The sequence below is a fragment of the Diabrotica undecimpunctata genome, chromosome 5, assembly GCF_040954645.1.
Source record: "Diabrotica undecimpunctata isolate CICGRU chromosome 5, icDiaUnde3, whole genome shotgun sequence".
Lineage (NCBI taxonomy): Eukaryota > Metazoa > Arthropoda > Insecta > Coleoptera > Chrysomelidae > Diabrotica > Diabrotica undecimpunctata.
Genome location: NC_092807.1, coordinates 140,752,332 through 140,772,856, shown reverse-complemented (window position 1 = coordinate 140,772,856; position 20,525 = coordinate 140,752,332). Strand labels below are relative to the sequence as shown.

General features: G+C 33.8%; 1 protein-coding gene across 2 annotated transcripts in view; it reads right to left on the bottom strand.

Moving 5' to 3' along the window:
- Positions 1-20,525, bottom strand: part of Grd (gamma-aminobutyric acid type A receptor subunit Grd) — a 46,543-nt gene that overhangs the window by 24,814 nt on the left and 1,204 nt on the right. For both annotated transcript variants that reach the window (XM_072531175.1, XM_072531176.1), the window contains exons 2-4: positions 9,412-9,586; positions 3,499-3,566; positions 88-311 (exon numbers count right to left, since the gene is read on the bottom strand). In XM_072531175.1, the coding sequence (XP_072387276.1) occupies positions 88-311; positions 3,499-3,566; positions 9,412-9,586 (467 nt within the window). The remainder of the gene's footprint in view (positions 1-87; positions 312-3,498; positions 3,567-9,411; positions 9,587-20,525) is intronic.

Here is a 20,525-nt window from a genome sequence, read left to right as displayed (position 1 = left end):
AAGTTTAAATAAAATTGTAATATATTTAATATATTAATTAATAAAATATTTGCTTGGATTTGTTTTTGTATAAGTAAAAAAGCTTACCTGGAAGAATACAATACCCTTCCGTCGTGATGGAGCCTGACAAATTTATTTGGAGTTGTGATCGTGTGTAAATACGATTGTTTTCCGTTATAGAAAAAAGTGTCTGGTTTCCATATTTTGGCCAGCATCGAGATACTGAGAGCAAGGGTATAGTTTGTGTGACTAAAAAACGACAATCTTTTGTCTCTCCAAGACTGCCGAAAATAACAATCCATTGAATATGTCTGCAATGATATAAAGCTAATCTTTGTATTGAAATACATGGCTTGACAAAAAAAGAACACTTTCAAAAATTTTAGTTTTTAATTTTATTCCCAATTTATGTAAATGAAGTTTTACATTTTTTTTACATTCTATATTTTTGTTATAAAAATATATCGAGTATTTACACATACGCGACCTTGTGTAAACAACACGAATCATGAATTTAAGTGACTTGTAAATAGAAAATACTAATTTAACCCTTGAGTAATCGAGTACAAGCAAATTACATGAACAGTTGGGTTGAGTCTGTGAGGCACAGTTTTTATTTTACACATTACATTAGAAAAGATTAAAATAAAACTATTTGATATATGTACAATCTTTTTTTATTTCATTTTTAATACATCTCAACTAAAATAAACAACATCTTTAAGAAAATGCAAAAAAAGTTAACAAAAATGTACTTCTCTTACATTTAATAAACAAAATTCTAATCCTAATTTCAACTTTCATTGCAGTCTTCGCAAATCGGCTTAACATTCTCTAAGCCTAGCCATTTTTGGCATTTGACACAAAAATATTGTGGTTTACGATTTGGACAATAGGCGCAAGGACCTCGTGTATTTGGACGCGGAGGCGCTGGATCTGCGTGTACTCCGCTTAATTTTTGGGCGATATTTCTGATATTTTTTTGTAAATATGGGTCTCTTGCTCTGGTTAGCATGTTCTCTCTCGTCAAGGCTAAGCCAATTGATTTCAGAAACAATCTTCATTCCGAAATTAGATCGTTTTCATTTGTATTACATTTATGTATGACGTGAGAGTTTAGGCCTGCAATGTTGAGTAAATTATAAAAAATAACCATTGTCCATCTTTGGGTATTTCTGCCTACGTTATAAGCCGCACATTTCTGAACTGAGTCAACGTCTGATTTTGTAATGTTACAAAAAGTAATAATATTGGACTTACAGGCATCTCCAGAATCTTCATCTATCGAGTCATCATAGTGAAAAGATGATAACAGCGTCACGCCTTTTTTGTCGTTGGGATATACAACAACAAAGTAATGGATTTGGAAAATGCAAACATAGACGAGTACTGTGGTCTGATGGGATTAAGAAGTTCCTTTGGAATATCCCTTTTATTTTTTCGAATTGTTCCAACAATTGTAATTTTTTGCGTTTTACAATTTCATAACTTGTAAACCAATTATACATGGATATATTTCTAGACAAACCAAACACAGGCTCATATATTCTTTCCACTAAATCGGTGATTTTAGTACTAACGCGATATGACCCTGGAAGCTGAGCTCCAACGTATACTTCCATACTTACAGAGTAAAAACATTTGGCGTCCACTAAGGAAAATACTTTTATGCCATATTTGGCTGGATTATTCACATGCGGAATCCACAACGTCCACGGAATGCAAAAAGTATCTAGTCTAAAATAAGATCCAGGAACGTAATTAAGTTTGAATTTCTGATTAAATTGGTCAAAAACGTTTCTTATTGGTGCAAGTTTGTCTATGGTTCTTGTTTCTTCTCTAGTATTTACGTCATCAAAACACAAGCAACGTTGCAAGAATACAAATTGCCTAGTAGCCCAAAATTCATTGCAATTTTGGCGGCTTGCTTTGAAAACCACAGCTAGGTATAATAGACCAATTAACGCCTTTATTTCCACAGTATCTGTAGATCTGGCTTCATTCGGATCTGCATAATTGTTTCTTAATTTAGAAATAAACATGTTTATGTTCTGTACAATGGTTTCGAGAATATTATCATCAATAAAACATTTCCAACACTCTAAAGGATCAACTGCTTGACGAGTATTTCCTTTTGATCCTGGTAAGTATGAAATTAAATTAGAACTTCTCGTCCGAATATTTTTTGGGGGCGCAGGTTTTCTCCAGGATACTCCATCTTTTGCATAATAAAAGAGCTGCCGGTTTTCCGAGTTTGTTTCAAAATATTTTGAAGTTGCAGGTTCTTGCCCCAATCCTTCCTCAAATTCGGTTTCTAATTCTTATTCCCATTCTTTTTCTACGTCTGTGTCATTTTCACTTTCTTCACAGCTGTGTGATTCTGGCTCGCTTTCCAAATCAATATTTTCTTCTTCTACTTTTACTCCATCACGGAAATCTGCATTATAAGAAAAAAAAAATTAAAGGCTGGAACATTACTATATTTATATATAACCATAGGAATTAAAATACTTACTCCATATAGTCCACAAGGAAACTAAGTTCCTGTAGTTGGCTATATACCATATATTAAAAAATTTTTAGTAAAATCCTTTATAAAAAGGTATATAAAAAAAACCCCGTCGGGTGTATTAACCTGACACTGATGATGGAATACTTCCGAATATTCCGAAAAAGTTTTGTCTATTTAACATAGCCCGACTGGGTTTTTTTTTATATACCTTTTTATAAAGGATTTTACTAAAAATTTTTTACTCCATATAGGTTATACTTCACAAACGATAGGAAAACAAATTTACTTGCCGAACTCACAAAAGTTACTCGAATAGTCGGGTAGAGTCTGACAGACCAAAAGTGCAAATAACTAGCGAACTATTATACATTAATGCAAACCCCGTTGTTCACTGTTCACATGTGGACGGAAAGGTACTGACGAACGCAGCGCACTCCTACATAAAATAAGCAAAGAGGCATTAGAAATGACTTGTTGCTGGTCTCACAGGCTCCATCCGACTACTCAAGGATTAATTAGTTATTTTTGACATCAGAAAAATGTAGAAGGCAAAGCTTAACCTGACTGGCTTAAATTTGTTATTGATAAATTATTCAATAAAATATAAAAGTACTATCTGTATCATTTGAGAAGACATGGAGAATCGTGTTAACGTAGCGGATACCCACTTAGCTGCTTCACATCCCTACCACAAAGTTAGGGATGTGAAGCCTGTATAATAAAAAAAAAATATGAAAATTTACTCTGGATAAACAACAATTCAAAAACTGCGTGGTAGGTATTGTATTAAATTTGGATTTGAATTTTTTTCATTTCTTGATTTATTTTTTTGTTGTCACTATTTTGGAAGAATTTATTTTGAAATGTGATTATTGGTTTCTAAATTTAGTGAAGAAAATTTAATCATTATATTTTTAACAATTGTGAATAAACCAGACAAATTAAAAAGTGGCTTTTTGCCGTGCATATAATATAATATAACTTACCATATCAATTTCTGATATTGGTCCCATACTTCTTACCATAATATCTACTTCTATTATAGTGGGAGGACCTTAAAGCAACAAAACAGTAATAAAAATAAAAACCATAGGTGCAAAAGGCAAACTAGAAACAATAGTGAAAAACATTTTCTTTTTAACATTTTCTAATGCTGCTATTTCTCCAAGAACTTCTTCTTCTTCTTCAGTGCCTTATCCGGTCCGGATGTTGGCGATCATCAAGGCTATCATGGTTTTGTTGACTGCTTTGCGAAACAGCTCCGCTAAGGTCATCCCAAACCATTGTCGGAGATTTTTCAACCACGAGATACGAGAGTTGAAGAATTCGATATTTTTCTTCGTTCCGCATCACGTGGCCGAGGTACTCAAGCTTACGTTTTTTAATTAAATTAAGCACTTTTTCTTCTTTTGTCATGCGCTGTAGGACCTCAACGTTGGTGACATGGTCCACATAAGATATTTTTAGTATCCTTCTGTATATCCACATCTCGAAGGCTTCGATTCGTTTTTCAGTGGCTTACGTCAGTGTCCAGGCTTCAACACCATATAGTAACACTGGAAGAACGTAGCACCTCACTATCCGCATCTTGGTTCCCAAACTGAGATCACTGCAGCACAGCAAGGATCTCAACTTATTAAATGTAGACCGTGCCATTTCAATTCTGGATCTAATCTCTTGAGCGTAGTCCCATTATACGTTGAGGGTAGTTCCGAGGTAAGTGAATCTGTCGACGATCTGGATCTCTTCGCTACCTACCATTAGTGCCCCGGGATCTAGATTTGTACGGCTGACAACCATGAATTTAGTTTTCTTAATATTAAGGTTCAGTCCGTATGTTACGCTCACAGTTCGCACTCGGTCTAATAAGGCCTGCAGATCGTTTAGGCTGGTTGCTAGTAACACAGTGTCATCGGCGTAGCGGATATTATTGATGTATTCAGCGTTCACTCGGATTCCCATGTCTAGGTTTGTGAGGGCTTCATTAAAAATCTCCTCAGAGTATATATTGAAAAGAGTCGGCGATAGCACACATCCTTACCTTACTCCTCGCATGATCTTCACTTGTTCGGTCAGCTGGTCTTCGACCTTGACTTGAGCACGCTGGTTCCAGTATAAATTCATGATGATCCGAATGTCCTTCTCATCCAATCCTACTCTTTGTAGTGCGGTGACCATCTTCTGGTGCTGACAACGGTCAAATGCCTTGGAGTAGTCAATAAAACAATTATAGACATCACAACTGACATCGCGGCATCTCTGAAGTAGGACTTGTAAGGTGAAAAGTGCTTCACGTGTACCCATAGAATTGCGGAATCCGAATTGCATTTCACCGACATTTTCTTCGCATTTCTTGTAAATTCTGGCATGTATGATTTTAAGAAAAATTTTAAGTGCATGACTCATAAGACTGATAGTTCGGAAATCTTCGCACGTTTTCGCAGATCGTTTTTTTGGTAGCGTTACAACTGTTGACAATAGCCATTCCTCTGGGATATTACCTGAATCGTATATGGCGTTGAACAGTTCAGTTAACTCCTTCGTGCTCACTTCACTCATCACCTTAATAAGTTCAACTATTTCGTCCGGGCCTGTAGCCTTACCATTCTTAGACTGTTTTAAAGCAGCCTTTACCTCGCTTTCTAGAATTGACGGCCCTGTCATGCAATTTATTTCCGGAAGGTTGCCTCGGTCGTCCCAGAAAAGTTCTTCGATATATATTTTCCAGGTAACCAACTTCTCATTCACTGTCGTCGCCAGATTACCGTTTTTATTTATGAGGAGGTGTATGTTTCTCCTCTTGTATTGACCAGTGGCTTCACGAATCCTTCGGTGGATATTTATATGATCGTGTTTCTCTTGGAGCTCCTCGATTAGTTTACATTTTTCTTGCATCGATGTCTCCTTGGCTCTTCGTATTTCTTTTTTAATTGTCTGGATGGTTTCTTGGTATTTCTTCGCGTCCCTGTTTTTCATTGTCTCCAAGAACTATCTACTAATAATGTAATCTGTCCAATTTTTTTCTTAATTCTCAAGAGTTCATTACCTGATTATTCGTTTTGATATATCAGTGTTCTTTATTTGTTTTTCGAGTCTGGATCCGACTATAATTTTTATGTCTATTATCAGACTCTACTACCTTTGTACTTGCGACCCATAAACCGTCAAGGTTGCACTGTTATCAACAAATACGGGTATTCATTCTCTCAGGTATTCCATATTGTGTATTTCCCCACATTCACAGAGTCCGTCGTTATCTGTCTTATCTCTGATTAATAAATACAGGTATTCATAGTATGCGTCGTTATCTGTCTTTATAATCCATTTATTGAGGTTCTCTTTTATAGGGGCAACATATCCAGTTGAGTGTATGCCAGGTTCTCCAGTCCAGGTCCATTCCATTAGGTGGCTCTGGGTACAGAAGGAATAATTCGATGAGTTCGACTAATGCTTCCCATAAATCTTTTCTTGATTGTTTCCCCAAACTCGTATAATTGGTGTCCTTCATCGAAAGTTTACCCGAATTTTTTTCCAAGTATTGAGAGACGCATCTACGGTATTTTGGTGATACTAAACCACCTGCTCGGTACAGTAGGGCATGGGGTCTATTTTATACAGCCGTTAGAGTTATTCTACACATTTCGTTTAACGCAGTAGTTACTTATTGGGCGTGCCTAGATCTACTCCACACGGGGCAGGCATAAGTAATCGGCGAAGTTTCAGGACAATTAGGCGAAACATAATGAGACTGTTAAAAACGAAAATGGAAAACTGAAGATAACCTCCTGCACGAATAACAAACTTAGAATAAACAACACATTATTTGACCACAAAGACCAACACAAATATACATTCAATAATACTCGTGGACAAAGATCTATGATAGATTATTTTATAACTACGAGAGATACATCCATCAATAATAATCGACGTAAGCTTCCTTATCTCAGCATTATGTAGGTAGTGACGATAGCGTAGTATTACATAAAATAAGAATCAATAGAAAATACAGCACAACTAAGAGAGTGGCACCAACGCAAATAAAAATCAGAGTCAAAGGACTAAATATAGAATCCACAGAATACTTATACAGAAAAAGAACATCGGAGAAGATTTCTGAGAATGAAATATTAGAAAACGATAACATCGAGGAAAGCTGGAAAAAACTCAAAAACAACATAATTAGCGCAAGAACATAATTACTTGGTGAGAGAAAGTAATACTAACATATCAAAAATAACTTTATGGTTTAGAGCGGAAGTCAAGACAAAATGTGAAGAACACTGGCAGAGCTTCCCAAAACAGATGGAACACTACGCATTTATAACATATAACTTAACATAAAAAGAAATATGGAGAGTGATTAGAGGACAAAAAAAGAGATGAACGAACTAATAAAAATGAAACACAGTTTCAGAAGGAAACATGGGCAGACTACTTTCGATCCGTATTTGGTAAAGGTGATGATAATGAACCACCAACACCATCAAACAAAGAAATAAACATTGAGGAGGAAGAGGTAAAGAAAGCAATATAGAAATTAAAAACTAGAAAATCACCCGGAGAGGACAGCATACCGAATGAACTCCTAAAGTACGGAGGACCAGATCTGACCAAACAATTATTAAAGCTAATCCAAAAAATAATAGAACAAAACAGACTACTACAAGAAAGGAGATCAAGTATCTTAATACCTCTCTTCAAAAAGGGAGACAAATCGGAACCGGAGAATTACAGACGAATTGATTTATTAAACACAACACTAGAATTAACAACCAAAGTGATAAATAAACTGAAATTATAACATCAGCAGAAAAACAAGGTTTTAGGTCGGGCAGAGCGTGCACCGACGCTATATTTATAATAAGGCAAGTATAAATAACATGATTAGAATACAACAAACCGACATATGTTTGTTTCGTGGACCGTATGAAGGCATTTGGCAGGGGTAAATTAAAGGACGAATTAAAGGATCAAATTATGGGAAGCAATGAATGATCTCGGAATCCGACAAACACTAATAAAAGCAGTTAAAGCACTATACAAAGAAAACAAAGTAGCTATTAAATGTGGAAATAAAGCCTACAATCCATTTAAGACGACAAAAGGACTTCTACAAGGCTGTGCTACGTCCCCTACTCTGTTTAAAATATTCTTGGAAAAAACACTCAAACCATGGAGGAGAAAGTGCGAAGGAATGGGCATACCAGTAAGAGACGAATACCTATACACCTTAAGTTTTGCCGACGATCAAGTAGTCATCGCACAAGATGAAGAAGATCTCAGCTTTATGCTCAGAAAACTAGAAGAAGAATATAAAAACAACGGAATGGAAATAAACTTAGAGAAAACTGAATACCTAACAACAGAAAACAAGGATATGAGAAACCTAGAGATAGACGAGGGAAGACAAATAAATGGAACAGATAAATTCAAGTATTTAGGAACCATAATATCGAACCAGGGAACAACAGAAGAAGATATAAACAACAGACTGAGACAAACAAGAAACTGTATAAGACAACTAAACTCAGTGTTGTGGGATAAGAACATTACGATAAAGACAAAAAAGAGAATATATAACACCCTGACAAGAAGTATCCTGACATATGGGTCCGAAAACTGGACCATAAACAAGAGAAATAGAGGTAGAATAAGAGCAGTAGAAATGGAGTTCCTGAGGAGAAGCTGTAGACTTACAAAAAGAGACAGAATTGAAAACGCAGAGATTAAGCGGAGAATGGGAGTGCAATCAGACATAATCGACTATATAGAGGAGAAGAGACTATCCTGGTACGGCCACGTCAGAAGAGCGGACAGAGGACGCTGAATAAACAAAATCACAGAATGGAGCCCGATTGGAAGAAGAAAGAGAGGAAGACCCCGAAGGTCATTCAGAGATGAAATCGACGAGGCTATGGAAAAAAGAACCCTGCGAGATGGAGACTGGAATGACAGGGAAAATTGGAGAAAACGGTTGAGTGAAGGAAGACAGTGAAAACTGTGGAAATCCTTAGTAGTAGTAGTAAATTAAAGGACGTTTTAGTCTTATTAGACGCAGAGAGATGCGTCTAGGAATAATTAAAACGATCGGAAATATATATTAGAAAAACACAATAAAACTAGAAGAAGAACTAATTGACCCAATTGAAACTGGTAATGGGATATAATAGGAACAATGTTAATCTCTCAAAGAAAAGATGATTTGCAACGTATGCTGCAGAAATTTAATAGAACCGCCAGACAAGTTATCCTGTTCATTTCTACAAAAAAGACACAATGCATGGTTTTAACAGAAAATCTTCTAAGATGTAAATGCGAGCTGGAGGTTCATATACTAACACAAGTGATGGAGTTTAAATATCTAGGCATCACACTATCTACAACAGAAGTGAAACAGAAGTGGAAGGTCAAGTGACTAGAGCACACACGGCCACAGGTTGCCTGAATGAAACAACATGGAGAAATGAAAATATCAGAAAAAAAATAAAAGGCAGAATTTACAAAACAGTCATCAGATCAATAATACCATACACGCCAGAAACACGACCTGACATAGAGAAGATAAATGAGCAAATATAGTGCTAGACAGAGAGCAAATATAGCGCGAGAGAATATAGTGCCGAATATAGCGCGGATGCTTGAAACAAATGTAATTATTATAAAATTTCGTTCCGATGGAGAAATATATTTAAATAGAATAAAGTTTCAATAGAAAAGTTTTAACATGAAGGGAAAAGTATGAATATAAAATAATTGCGAATAATACTTTTTGTTTTTTTAATAACTTTAAGTTTTATTTAGCACAATCTCCACAAGAATTAGACCTTAAAACGATTCTTTAATAAATGATTTATAAATGAAAATAGTTACTTTCTAAACTAGGACAATTAACTTACCTCCAAAATCTGGACGAATACTATTGTCATATCCTCTTAACAAATTATCCAATAGTAATGAAATATTTTTGTGGTTATTCTTCTGGGACAATGTTCCAGTGCCACTCATGATTATCAAACTACTTAAATCTACCGTAGATGTTATACTCGATAATATTAATATGAAACAAAACATCTATAAAGAAATGTGTATAAGTATAGAGCAATCGACAAAAAAATTGTAATTAGAACAGTTAGTAAAGTAAAATATGAGAAAATATAATAATGGTAGTTTAGTGATCAACAATTTTATTGTCGCTGCATTATATGATATTTATGATGACCGTCGGATTTCAATACGAAGTTCAACCACTATTTTATACCTTTTGCCTTTTTTTGTAGGTACTGAAAATTTCATATGAGATAAGCAAAAAAAAAAGAAAATCTAGAGTCGAACTTTTCTAATTTTCCGCAACTGTTCCAAGGTAAAATTTTTTATTTGCATGACCTGCCGTTATGCTTTTTTTGCAGGTTCCTTATCACGGAAACTAAACTTTCAAGAGGCACGAAGGGGAAAATCACAAACACTGACATAAAACCATTACATGTTTAGGTTATAATTAACACACCTGGGGCACTAGTAGCCCTTATGCCAAAATTTAAAAAAATAAATACTCATCTACCAATTCTTCTCCTTCTTCTTCTTTTTTTATGTAGATATGACTCTGTTTTTTAATGTGTCTCCAGTCAGTTGTCGTTCCATCGTTTTCGTGGTCTTCCTACTGCTCGTCTTTCGATTGGGGAAACTTCTCTTGCCGTCGTTACTACTTTATTTGTTGTCATTCGGCTTATATGACCATTCCATTCTTCTCTTCTATTTCTTACCCAGTTCTTGATGTTCTCCAACTTGCATCTTCGTCGTATATCTGTACTTCTAGCTTTGTCTCATAGTGTATTACCATCAATAAGTGTTTTTATCTCTGCTGTTTCTAACATCATTTTTGTCCTCTCTGTGTCAGGTCATGTTTTTGCCGCGTATGTCATTATTGGTCTGATGAATTCTGCCTTTTATTTCTTTTTCAATGTTTTTATTTCTCCATATTGTTTCATTCAGGCAACCAGCGACTCTGTTTGCTATATTCACTTAATCCTCCACTTCCCCTTCGAGCTTTCCATATCTAGATAAAGTGATGCCTAGATATTTAAACTCATTCACTTGTTCTATGATATGACCTTCTAGCTCCAATTTAGGTCCTAGTAAATTTGCTGTTATACCCATGCATTTTCTCTTTTTTGCCGAAATTAACGTGTTAAAAATCCTGGCGGTTATATTAAATTGATGCAGCCTACATTGTATGCTGCATCAATTTAATATAACCGTGGTTAGCTGTTAAGTATAACCGTAAAAAACAATGGTTATCAGTAATAGGGGCAAAGTCATTACAAGGATCCAGATAAAAAATGAAGATATTGAGCAAGGGGACAAAATGAAATACTATAGAGCAATCAAAGGCAGCTTTTTTGAAAACGAGGAAATTTCTGAGTAACCGAAGACTCAATCTGCAAATCCGTAATCGGATGGTAAAATGTTATATCCACTCTATTTTTCTTTATGGTGTCGAAGCCTGGACTCTTAATGTTGACTTAATGAGAAAACTGGAAGTTTTTGAGATGTGGCTTTTTAGGAGAATTTTGAAGATACCATGGACCAATCATATTACGAACGAAATGATGTTGCACAGAATGGGAAGAGACAGAGAAATTTTGACCACCATTAAAAGGCGAAAGACGGCATATTTGGAGCACATACTTAAAAATGATAAGTACGAGTTATTGCAGCTGAATATGAAGGGTAAAATCGAAGGAAAAAGGGATCCTGGGAGAAGACAAATATCCTGGCTGGAAAACATTCGCGACTGGACCGGGTTAAATACACAGGCGCTCTTAAGAAAAGCAGAAAATAAAGACGAATTTGCAATGGTTATAGCCAACCTTCATTAGTGGAGACGGCACTAGAAGAAGAAGATACGTTGTAAATCATCTTCATTCTGAGAGAGTAGTATTGCGTCGTGTGCATAGCAGATTATTTTAGGTTGTTTTTCTCCCATTTTTGGTTTGGTACTTTTTTAGTTCTTTTTTTATTTTATTTTTTAACTTTTTTTATTATTTCAACCATAATCAGGTTGAACAATAGATAACTCAGTTAATCTTCCTGTCTTCACCCATTGCCAGCTTCAATAGGTTCAGTTAGTTCTTCTTCTACTTTTACTTTTATTGTTTTGCTTTGATAGATATTTTCGATTGTTTTGATTATTCCTAGAGGTATCTCTCTTGCGTACAATAAGTGAAACCCGTCCCTTAATTTGACCCGATCAAATGCCTTCTTAAGGTCTACAAAACATAGATATGCCAGTTGGACCGCGTGATGTAATAACGTATTAAGAGCCAAAAATTCAAAATCGAGATAATAGTGCCATCTAGCAGATAGGGTGCAAATCTATGTATAAAAATATGTTTTTTGTAAAAAAGTACAAAATAAAGGGGTTTTTAAGAACCTGTATTAAGCGACATTAGTTATTTTATTATAAAAAATCCTATAGTAAGATTTATAATATCGAATCAAAAGCCAAGTTGTTTTTTCAGAATTAAAAATTATTACAACAAAAATTGGAATATCAAATCAAGCACCAATATTAGTACATAATCCATTGTCAAAAACAAAAATTCTTATCTTCTAAGTGTAATAACGAATCAAGAGCCACAAATAGTCGGTTAATTCTATATTACAAAACACAACATATTTATTGTCTAGCTTTCAAGAAATCGAATTAAGCGACATCGTTTGTCGGATAATTCGTTATTTAAAACAAAGTTCAAGCACTTAATGGATCATTGGGCATTTTGCATCAGTCGTCAATCAACTAGCAATAATAGTGTTGTGAATTTTTGCCAGGTTACACGTGCATTATAAAATTAAGTTAGATTTATTTTATTATTCCATCAAAATGAATAATCTAAGCCTAATGAATAAAAGTTCTAAAAGTTACAAACTGATGTGTACAGCTATAGTGCCTTTTTCCTTAAAAAAGGATGAAAATTTATTCGCATCCGCATTCTTTTGATGTGTTGCTTGGGAACAGAAGTTTGAGTGTTGATATGAAAAATAGCAAAAACGTTACTATATCCGAGCAAGTTACAGCCCAAAATTTCCAGTTCAACTTACAAGAAAACGTGAAAAGTAGTACACAACTAGCGCAAGAAGTAATGGACGTAACAAATGAGCCTTTCGGTTAGAAATAGAAAATTTAAAAACGCACGAAAATAGCGAAGAAGAAGGTCATACAGAAGCTGCTAGAGAGCAAGAAAATTTAAAGGAATATGAAAATAAAGAAAATGCCAATATATTACAAACAGAAAACATGGAGGAATCTAGAAAAGGAAGACCAAGAAAGGGTAACAAGAGACGGTTTGAAAATCAATCCCGGCAATCTCGAAAACTTTTATGTGAAGCCAATAAGCCGTATGTAAGTCAAAAGGGCAAATCCGTAGAAGCTAAATAGTTTACAGATTATCGCTGCAAAGACAAATGTTACGATTAACAGATTTTGGGCACTTAATAACTATCAAACTAAATGCCTCTATGTATCATATTCAGTCGTAGTTGTGCCACCAAAAAGAAAAAGAGTTAAACTATCGACTAAAAGAACCCATATAAGAATATACCACCTAGCTGGTAAAGTAGTATATTCAAAAATCTTTATTCAAACTTTGAGAATATCCTCGGCAAGAGTTGACCGATATTTAAAAAAGGTTGGTTCAACAGAAGTCACTAAAGATCATAGAGGAGAAAAGACCCGTTGAAAAATGCCTGAAGATCAAAAATGTAGATGCCTTATTGTAGAAACCAGAGTGAACGATTTTTTTTAAACAGTGATGTAACCCTAGACATAATGTTTAACTTGTATAAAGAAGAAAATCAGGATAGTGTTTCTTTTTCTTTTCATAAACGCATATTTTATGACAGTTTTAATTTGCAAAGGAAACGACTTAAAAAGGACACATGCAATAAATGCGTTAACTTTGCAGTTAAAATTCAAAGCTCTATATCTGAGTAAGAGAAAAAAGAATTTGAGAGACTAAGAGATACTCATCAAGATGAAGAAGAAGCAGCTAGAAATCTTATGAATTCAGATATCCAAAAAGCTAAAAATGAAAAAAATCTGGAGGTATTGATTTTGATTTGGAAAAATCCTATCTCTACCAGGCATTCCAACGAACATTGTGTTTTACAAAAGGCAGCTGTGGCTTTATAACTGCGGCATACATTCAGGAAAAACTGGGCGAGGCCATTGCTATGTTTGGGTCGAAGGCACAGCAGGAAAAGGAACACAAGAGGCAGGTTCTGTTTTATTAAAATATTTGCAAGAGAACCTAACACTTCAAGTAACTGAATTGATATTATGGTCTGACAGTTGCGGAGGACAAAACCGCAATATTAAAATTGTGATGCTTTTCAAATCTGCGCTTGAGCTTATACCTTCTTTAAAAAAAAATAACGATGCGCTTTATAGTATCAGGACACAGTTTTATGCCCTTCTTCTTCTTAACATGCCATACACCAAAGTGCGTAGGCGACTATCTCATTACTAGAATTCTGTTCTTGGCGGCGTGACACAGCTCGCCTGTATTGTGTATTCCTGTCCATTCTTTAATATTCCTTAACCAGGATAATTGTTTGCGGCCGGCTCCTCTCCTACCTTCGATCTTCCCTTGTAGGATTAACTGTGGTATTTCATATTTTGCTCCTCTCAATATGTGCCCAAGGTAACCAATCTTGCGTTTTTTAATTAATTCAAAGAGTTCTCTTTCCACGCCGGCTCTCTTAAGGACGTCATCGTTTCGAACTCTATCCACCCAAGGTATGCGCATCATTCTTCTCAATGACCACATTTCAAATGCTTCAAGTTTGTTGATAGACGTTTTTTTCAAAGTCCACGTTTCCATGCCATAAAGCAAGATGGACCATATGTAGCACTTGACCATTCTGTAGCGTATTTCGAAATTTAGGTTTTGATTACATAGGAGCGGTCTGAATTTCACACAAGCTTGTCTTGCCATTTGTATTCGGGTTTTTATCTCTTGTTGTGGATCCGATTGGTCATTGATTGTGGTGCCAAGGTATTTAAAAGTTTTCACGCGTTTTATGCGATCGTCACCTATGCATATTATCGGGTTTTCTGGAGGGTTTCTGCTAATGACCATATATTTCGTTTTCAAAATGTTGATTTTGAGGCCATATTTTTTACCTATGCTATTCACCCTATCAATAGAGTCAGCATTAAAGCTTCAAAATCGGTTGTATACTCCAGATGATTATATAAACGTTATCAAAAATTGCAGAAAACGAAACAAATTAACGGTTCAAATGGTAAAAAAAGAAGAGTTCAAAGGAGTTTGCGATATTTTAAAACATAAATCCGTTTAAAATATATTTCAGAAAAATCACGGCGGAAATTTACAAAAAGTAGACATAAGTAAAAGAGTCAGAAGAAATGCAACCAGGACTACAGAATTTTTATATTCCTCCAAACTGCAAATTTTGTGGCCTAATGGAAAACCTAATGGAGCTTATTCCATTGGATACCAAACAATTCTACGAAAATATCGTAGGAAATGAAGGCATTCAATATGATATTGACGGCTTTAATAGATCATTAGACTTCGATATTTAAGACTTATCATAGTATTTTCTGTAAACGATATAACTTTTTATATGTATTAAAGCTAAGAATTTAATAAAACGTTATTATAACACGTATTTTTTATTTTGAAACATCAGATTAAGCGCAAAATATGTCTTTTAATCCGGTATTTCGATCTTAAATCATACATATCTTAAAAAATCGTTAACGAATTAAGCGACATTTGATCGAATAACTTTTAAAATATAAATTATTTTTAAAAAATTTAAAAAACATGTGTTAGAGTTTTTTATATTTGGAATACTCTATCAAAATATAATACTTATCAGTACTATAATTTAGAAATAGCACGAAAAACAAATTTAAAATCTTTAAACCCATTTTTCTCAAAACTACATTTTGGCACTTAATCCGCTATTACATAACGCGGTCCAGTTTATTGTATTTTAATGATTTCTCTTGCACTTGTCTCATTATAAATATAGCGTCGGTGCATGATCTTCCCGACCTAAAACCTTGTTGTTCTTCTGCTAGTATTATAATCTCATTCAATTTATTTGTAATAACTTTGGTTGTTAATTTTAGTGTTCTGTTTAATAAATTAATTCCTCTGTAATTTTCTGGATCCGATTTGTCTACCTTTTTGAAGAGAGGTATTAGAATGCTTGATCTCCATTCTTAACGAATTATGTTTTGTTTTATTATTTTTTGGATTAGTTTTAATAGTTGTTTGGTCAGATCTGTCCTTCGTTCTTTAGGAGTTTGTTTGGTATTCTGTTATCCTGTTATTCTGTTATTCTGTTATCCACTGGTGATTTTCAATTTTTTAATTTGCTTAACCTTTCCTATACCTGTTCTTCCTTAATATTTATTTCTTCGTTTGTCGTCACCCCTGGTATTGGTGGTTCATTATCATCACCTTTAGAAATCGAGATCTACCCGTATTTCTTTTTGAATGTGCTTCGTTTTTAATAGTTCGTTCATCTCTTTTCTTCATCCTCTGATCATTCTCCATATTTCTTTTTGTGTTCCGTAGAAGTCGTACTCCACCTGTTTTGAGAAGCTCTGCCAGTGTTCCGTTTTTATGTGTCTAACTAAAGTATTCGTTTCATTTCTGATTTGTTTAAGTGGTTGTATGTCTGTTGTGTTCTGTATTGTACAAACGCTTTCTTTTTTTCTTTACATTTTGTCTTCACTTCCTCTCTAAACCATAGGCATTTCTTTTTATGATATGTTAGTGTTCATTACTTTCTGTTGCTGCGTTAATTATGTTATTTTTGAGTTTTACCCAGCTTTCCTCGATGTTATATATTTCATTCCCAGCAATCTTCCCTGATATTCTTTTTTGTATAAGTATTTTGTAGATTCTGTATTTAGTCCTTCGACTCTGATTGTTAGCTGAAGAATTAACCGAAATCCTAACCAAAAATAAAAAATCATGGCTCGGGAAATGGATATTGCGTCAAAAACCATGAGCCATGGGACATTTTTATAAATGTAGTTTAGCCCTTAAACGACACTATGTTTCAAAATAGAGCATGGATATTATAACAGGACTTTGCACCCGCTCATAAAACCAAAACTTCCAAACAGTAGCTTAAAAATAATTATCTAACCGAACTTATTAGTAGTGACCATTGGCCGTCAGCCAGCCCAAACCTTAATCCACTGGACTACAGATTACGGTCAATTTTACGTTACCACAACCTGAAGTAATTGAAGCAGGCGCTGGTAGAAGCTATGGACAATTTTCCTATGGATATCGTCCGTGCAGTGATGGATAAACAGCCGATAAGACTTCGATGATATATTCAGTCAAAAAGAGGTCATTTTGAATATTTTTTGTACTTTGTAGTTTATTATCAGTAATAAATTGTAAATTTTTTTTAATAAAACCAGTAATTTAATTTAATTTTTTAGTTAAATACCTTGTATCAATATTTATGACAGGACTACGTATTTGTGTAAGTAGAATAAACCATTTGCAAAACATAAATTTCATGGAAAACATAATGTACTAATTTCCATTTAATGATTAGACGAGAGAAATCGTTACCAACTAATTTCCGTTATACATCAAATTGCCGTTTACCTGTGGGTATTGATCTATTTGCAACTTGATTCATCCATTTTAATGAGACATTGATGGTCCGTAAAACAATACCAATTTGAGAAGCTTTGTCATTCACCGTTGCTGTTTAGGGATTCTAAACCTTTGACTAAATTTAATAAATAAAAGGTTTAACAGAAATATAACGGAGAGTAAAATTGGCCAACCAGCAAATTTAAAAAAAATGAAGGTAAATTTTATGTTTTTTTTTGTTTTGTAGCACATTTAAAAATCAACTTTTACAAGAAAACGTTAAAAGTATTATTTAAACGATTCCATTACGTTTTGATACGTTTCATGAAGCTCTAATTGTATCTTTTAAAATGTTTTAATTAATGAACAATAAACCAAAATGACTATGATTTTTTTAATGACATGTTCCCCACGAGCACTTATGACTAAAGCTCGGATTATAGGCAAAATGCCTTTTTTGCCTATTTTGCCTATTATAATTGTTTTTTGCACTTTTTGCCTTTTTTCGTAAATTCCGCCTATTTGTGCCTTTTTTAAAATTTCATGGTACTACCCATGATATTATTCTATTACTAAACCGTTCTATAATAAAATTTTGGGTCAATAATAAAATATCAATGGTTTGTTTATGTAACAGATTTCTAGGAAAATGTACCTTATCCAGACTTGAGGGTTAACTATTTGGAAATCCCTAAGCTTTATTAGTTTATTATCAATTGTACAGTCGTTTACTGTATCAGAGTTTAGTCACAAATTGCTATATCCTAGTTTAGTTTTGTTGCTTATACCGAAAAGCAAAGAACACGTTTTAAACATTTCGCACCTTATTCGGAACTTTCTCTAGAAGGAGATGGAGCATTTTGTAAACCATGCGGCAAATCGGTAAGTTTTATTTTTTCTCTTTTTTTTCTCGTCCCACAACATAACTAAATTCTAAAGCGGTTTTAGAATTCTAATTATTTTTTTAATTCTCAGATTTCAAGTAGAAAAAAGTACATTATTGACAAGCATTATGGAACCCCACTTCATAAACGTAATTTGGAAAAATTAAATTCCTCTAAGTTAGCCCAAATATCTCTGCGGGATAGTTTAAGCAGTTCAAAAAAAAAGGAGGAAGACGCATTTAAATTTGATTTATGCCAGATGATGATTGCATTCAACATTCCTCTATATAAAGTTAATAACCCTAGTTTTAAATGCTTTTTCGAAAAATATCTTAATAAATCCTTACCGGACGAGAGTACATTAAGAAAACATACTGTGGAAAAATGTTATGTGGAATGTATTTCAAAAATTAAGCAGGAGTTAGAGGGCAATTTTTTGTATATTATCGTGGATGAAACGACAGATGTATGCGGAAGGTATATAGATAATTTAATGATTGTAATTTTGAACGAAAACTTTGCGACAAAACCTTATTTAGTTGCCGTTAAAGAATTGGAAAAACAAACAATTTAACAATAAGTCGATTTATGCAAGATAGTTTAACAAACCTCTTTTTACCCAACACTATACCAGTGAATAAAATAGTTTTAATGCTTTCAGATGCTGCGGCATACATGTTAAAAGCTGCTGTTAATTTAAAGATTTTTTATCCTAATTTAATTCATTGCACTTGTGTAGCCCACGGGGTAAATAGAATTGCAAAAGAAATAAGAAATCTATCTCCGTTGGTAAATAATTTTATAAATTTTATGAAAAAAGTTTTTGTAAAGGCTCCGTTGAGGGTGCAAATATATAAAGAAAGACTTCCCGGTGTCGCTTTGCCACCTAAACCAGTAATTACAAGGTGGGGAACCTGGCTCGAAGCAGTTTTTTTTACTTTGAAAACTGCAATGAAATAGAATTAGTTATGTCAGAATTTGATGATGATATTTCCGAAGCCATTCGAGAAGCAAAAAAAATATTAAAAAATCCCAAATTGAAACAGGAACTCGCTTATATCAATGACAATTATAAATTAATAGTTACCACAATTACCTTATTAGAAAAACAAGAGATAAATTTATGTGAGTCAGTAAAATTAATAGATAATTTAAAGACGAAAATTAAATCGGCACCTGGAAGTAACGGTCAATTAATTTAAAAAAAAATGAAATATGTTTTCGACAAGAATGAAGGTTTTTCGTTTTTATCTAATGTTGCTAAAGTTTTGAATGGGACATTTTCCGAGGAATTTCAAATTATGCCAGATTTATTATCCGCTCTGAAATATGCTCCAATTACATCTGTCGATGTCGAACGTTCGTTTTCAATGTATAAATTAATTTTAAGTGATCGAAGACATAGTTTTAAGACCGAAAATATTGAAAAACATTTAGTTGTTTCTATTAATGATAAAATTTTAAGTGGTTACAATGTTTAATTATTAATTTACAGTTATTTAGTTACTAGTTTATTTATACTAATGTTATGATTATGATGTGTAAATATACCTGCCTTAAGTTAATACTACGTTAATTCACTTTGTACAATAAATAATAAGTTATATTCCTTTCTTGCCTATATTTTGCCTAAATGTTAATATTCCTTTTTCTTCAATTTTTGTTGCCTATAAATCCGAGCTTTACTTATGACTAAATGGTCTAATTTTATACAGCCGATCTGCAGGTACATCATTTGGTGTTATCGGATTGTGAGCGGAGGGTAAGCATCTCAAGATTAGCAGAAAACGATCTCTGCTCATGTTTGGAAATACATTTCAGGTTAAATATTGGATCTGTTTTCCAGTAATCTTCCAATTTTGACATGCGTATGTTACCAGTATGGAAAATTAATCCAATTAACACCAAAAATTCTGGTATGGAAAGTGGTTTAGATCTAGAAATCCGGCTATGTTCCCGAGCACCAACTTAGGATAAAAATGTTTGTTCAGCATAATAATTGGTTTCATCTACCACCATATTCAAAAACTCATCATTGAATATTATTCGAAGATAGTCTTGGTTTAGAGGTTTCTAGAGGATCTATCAAAAGTCCGTTATTTCTGGTAAAAGGAAATCTCTGCATTTCCGAAACACCATATGTTTAAACTTCAGCAGTGTTTTCTTCTATCTCAGCCATACTTTGAATGGTATCCTACATTTCAGTAAATATTTCATCATCTGTACAACAATAAAATAATTTACTATTTTATTTGGGAATAAAGCCACAATTTAGGTTTGAAATTAAATTCTGACAGATATTCTTAAGTTAAAGTTGATTTCGTGTAATCGCTCACTCATAGCTTACCAGAATAGTCATTTTCAGAAGGCTCAGACTATTTATCGCTAATCTCTATGTCGTGATCAATAAATTAATAATTTAGAATTTTAAATAATTCGTCCTGTGTAAATTTTGCACTTTGTAAT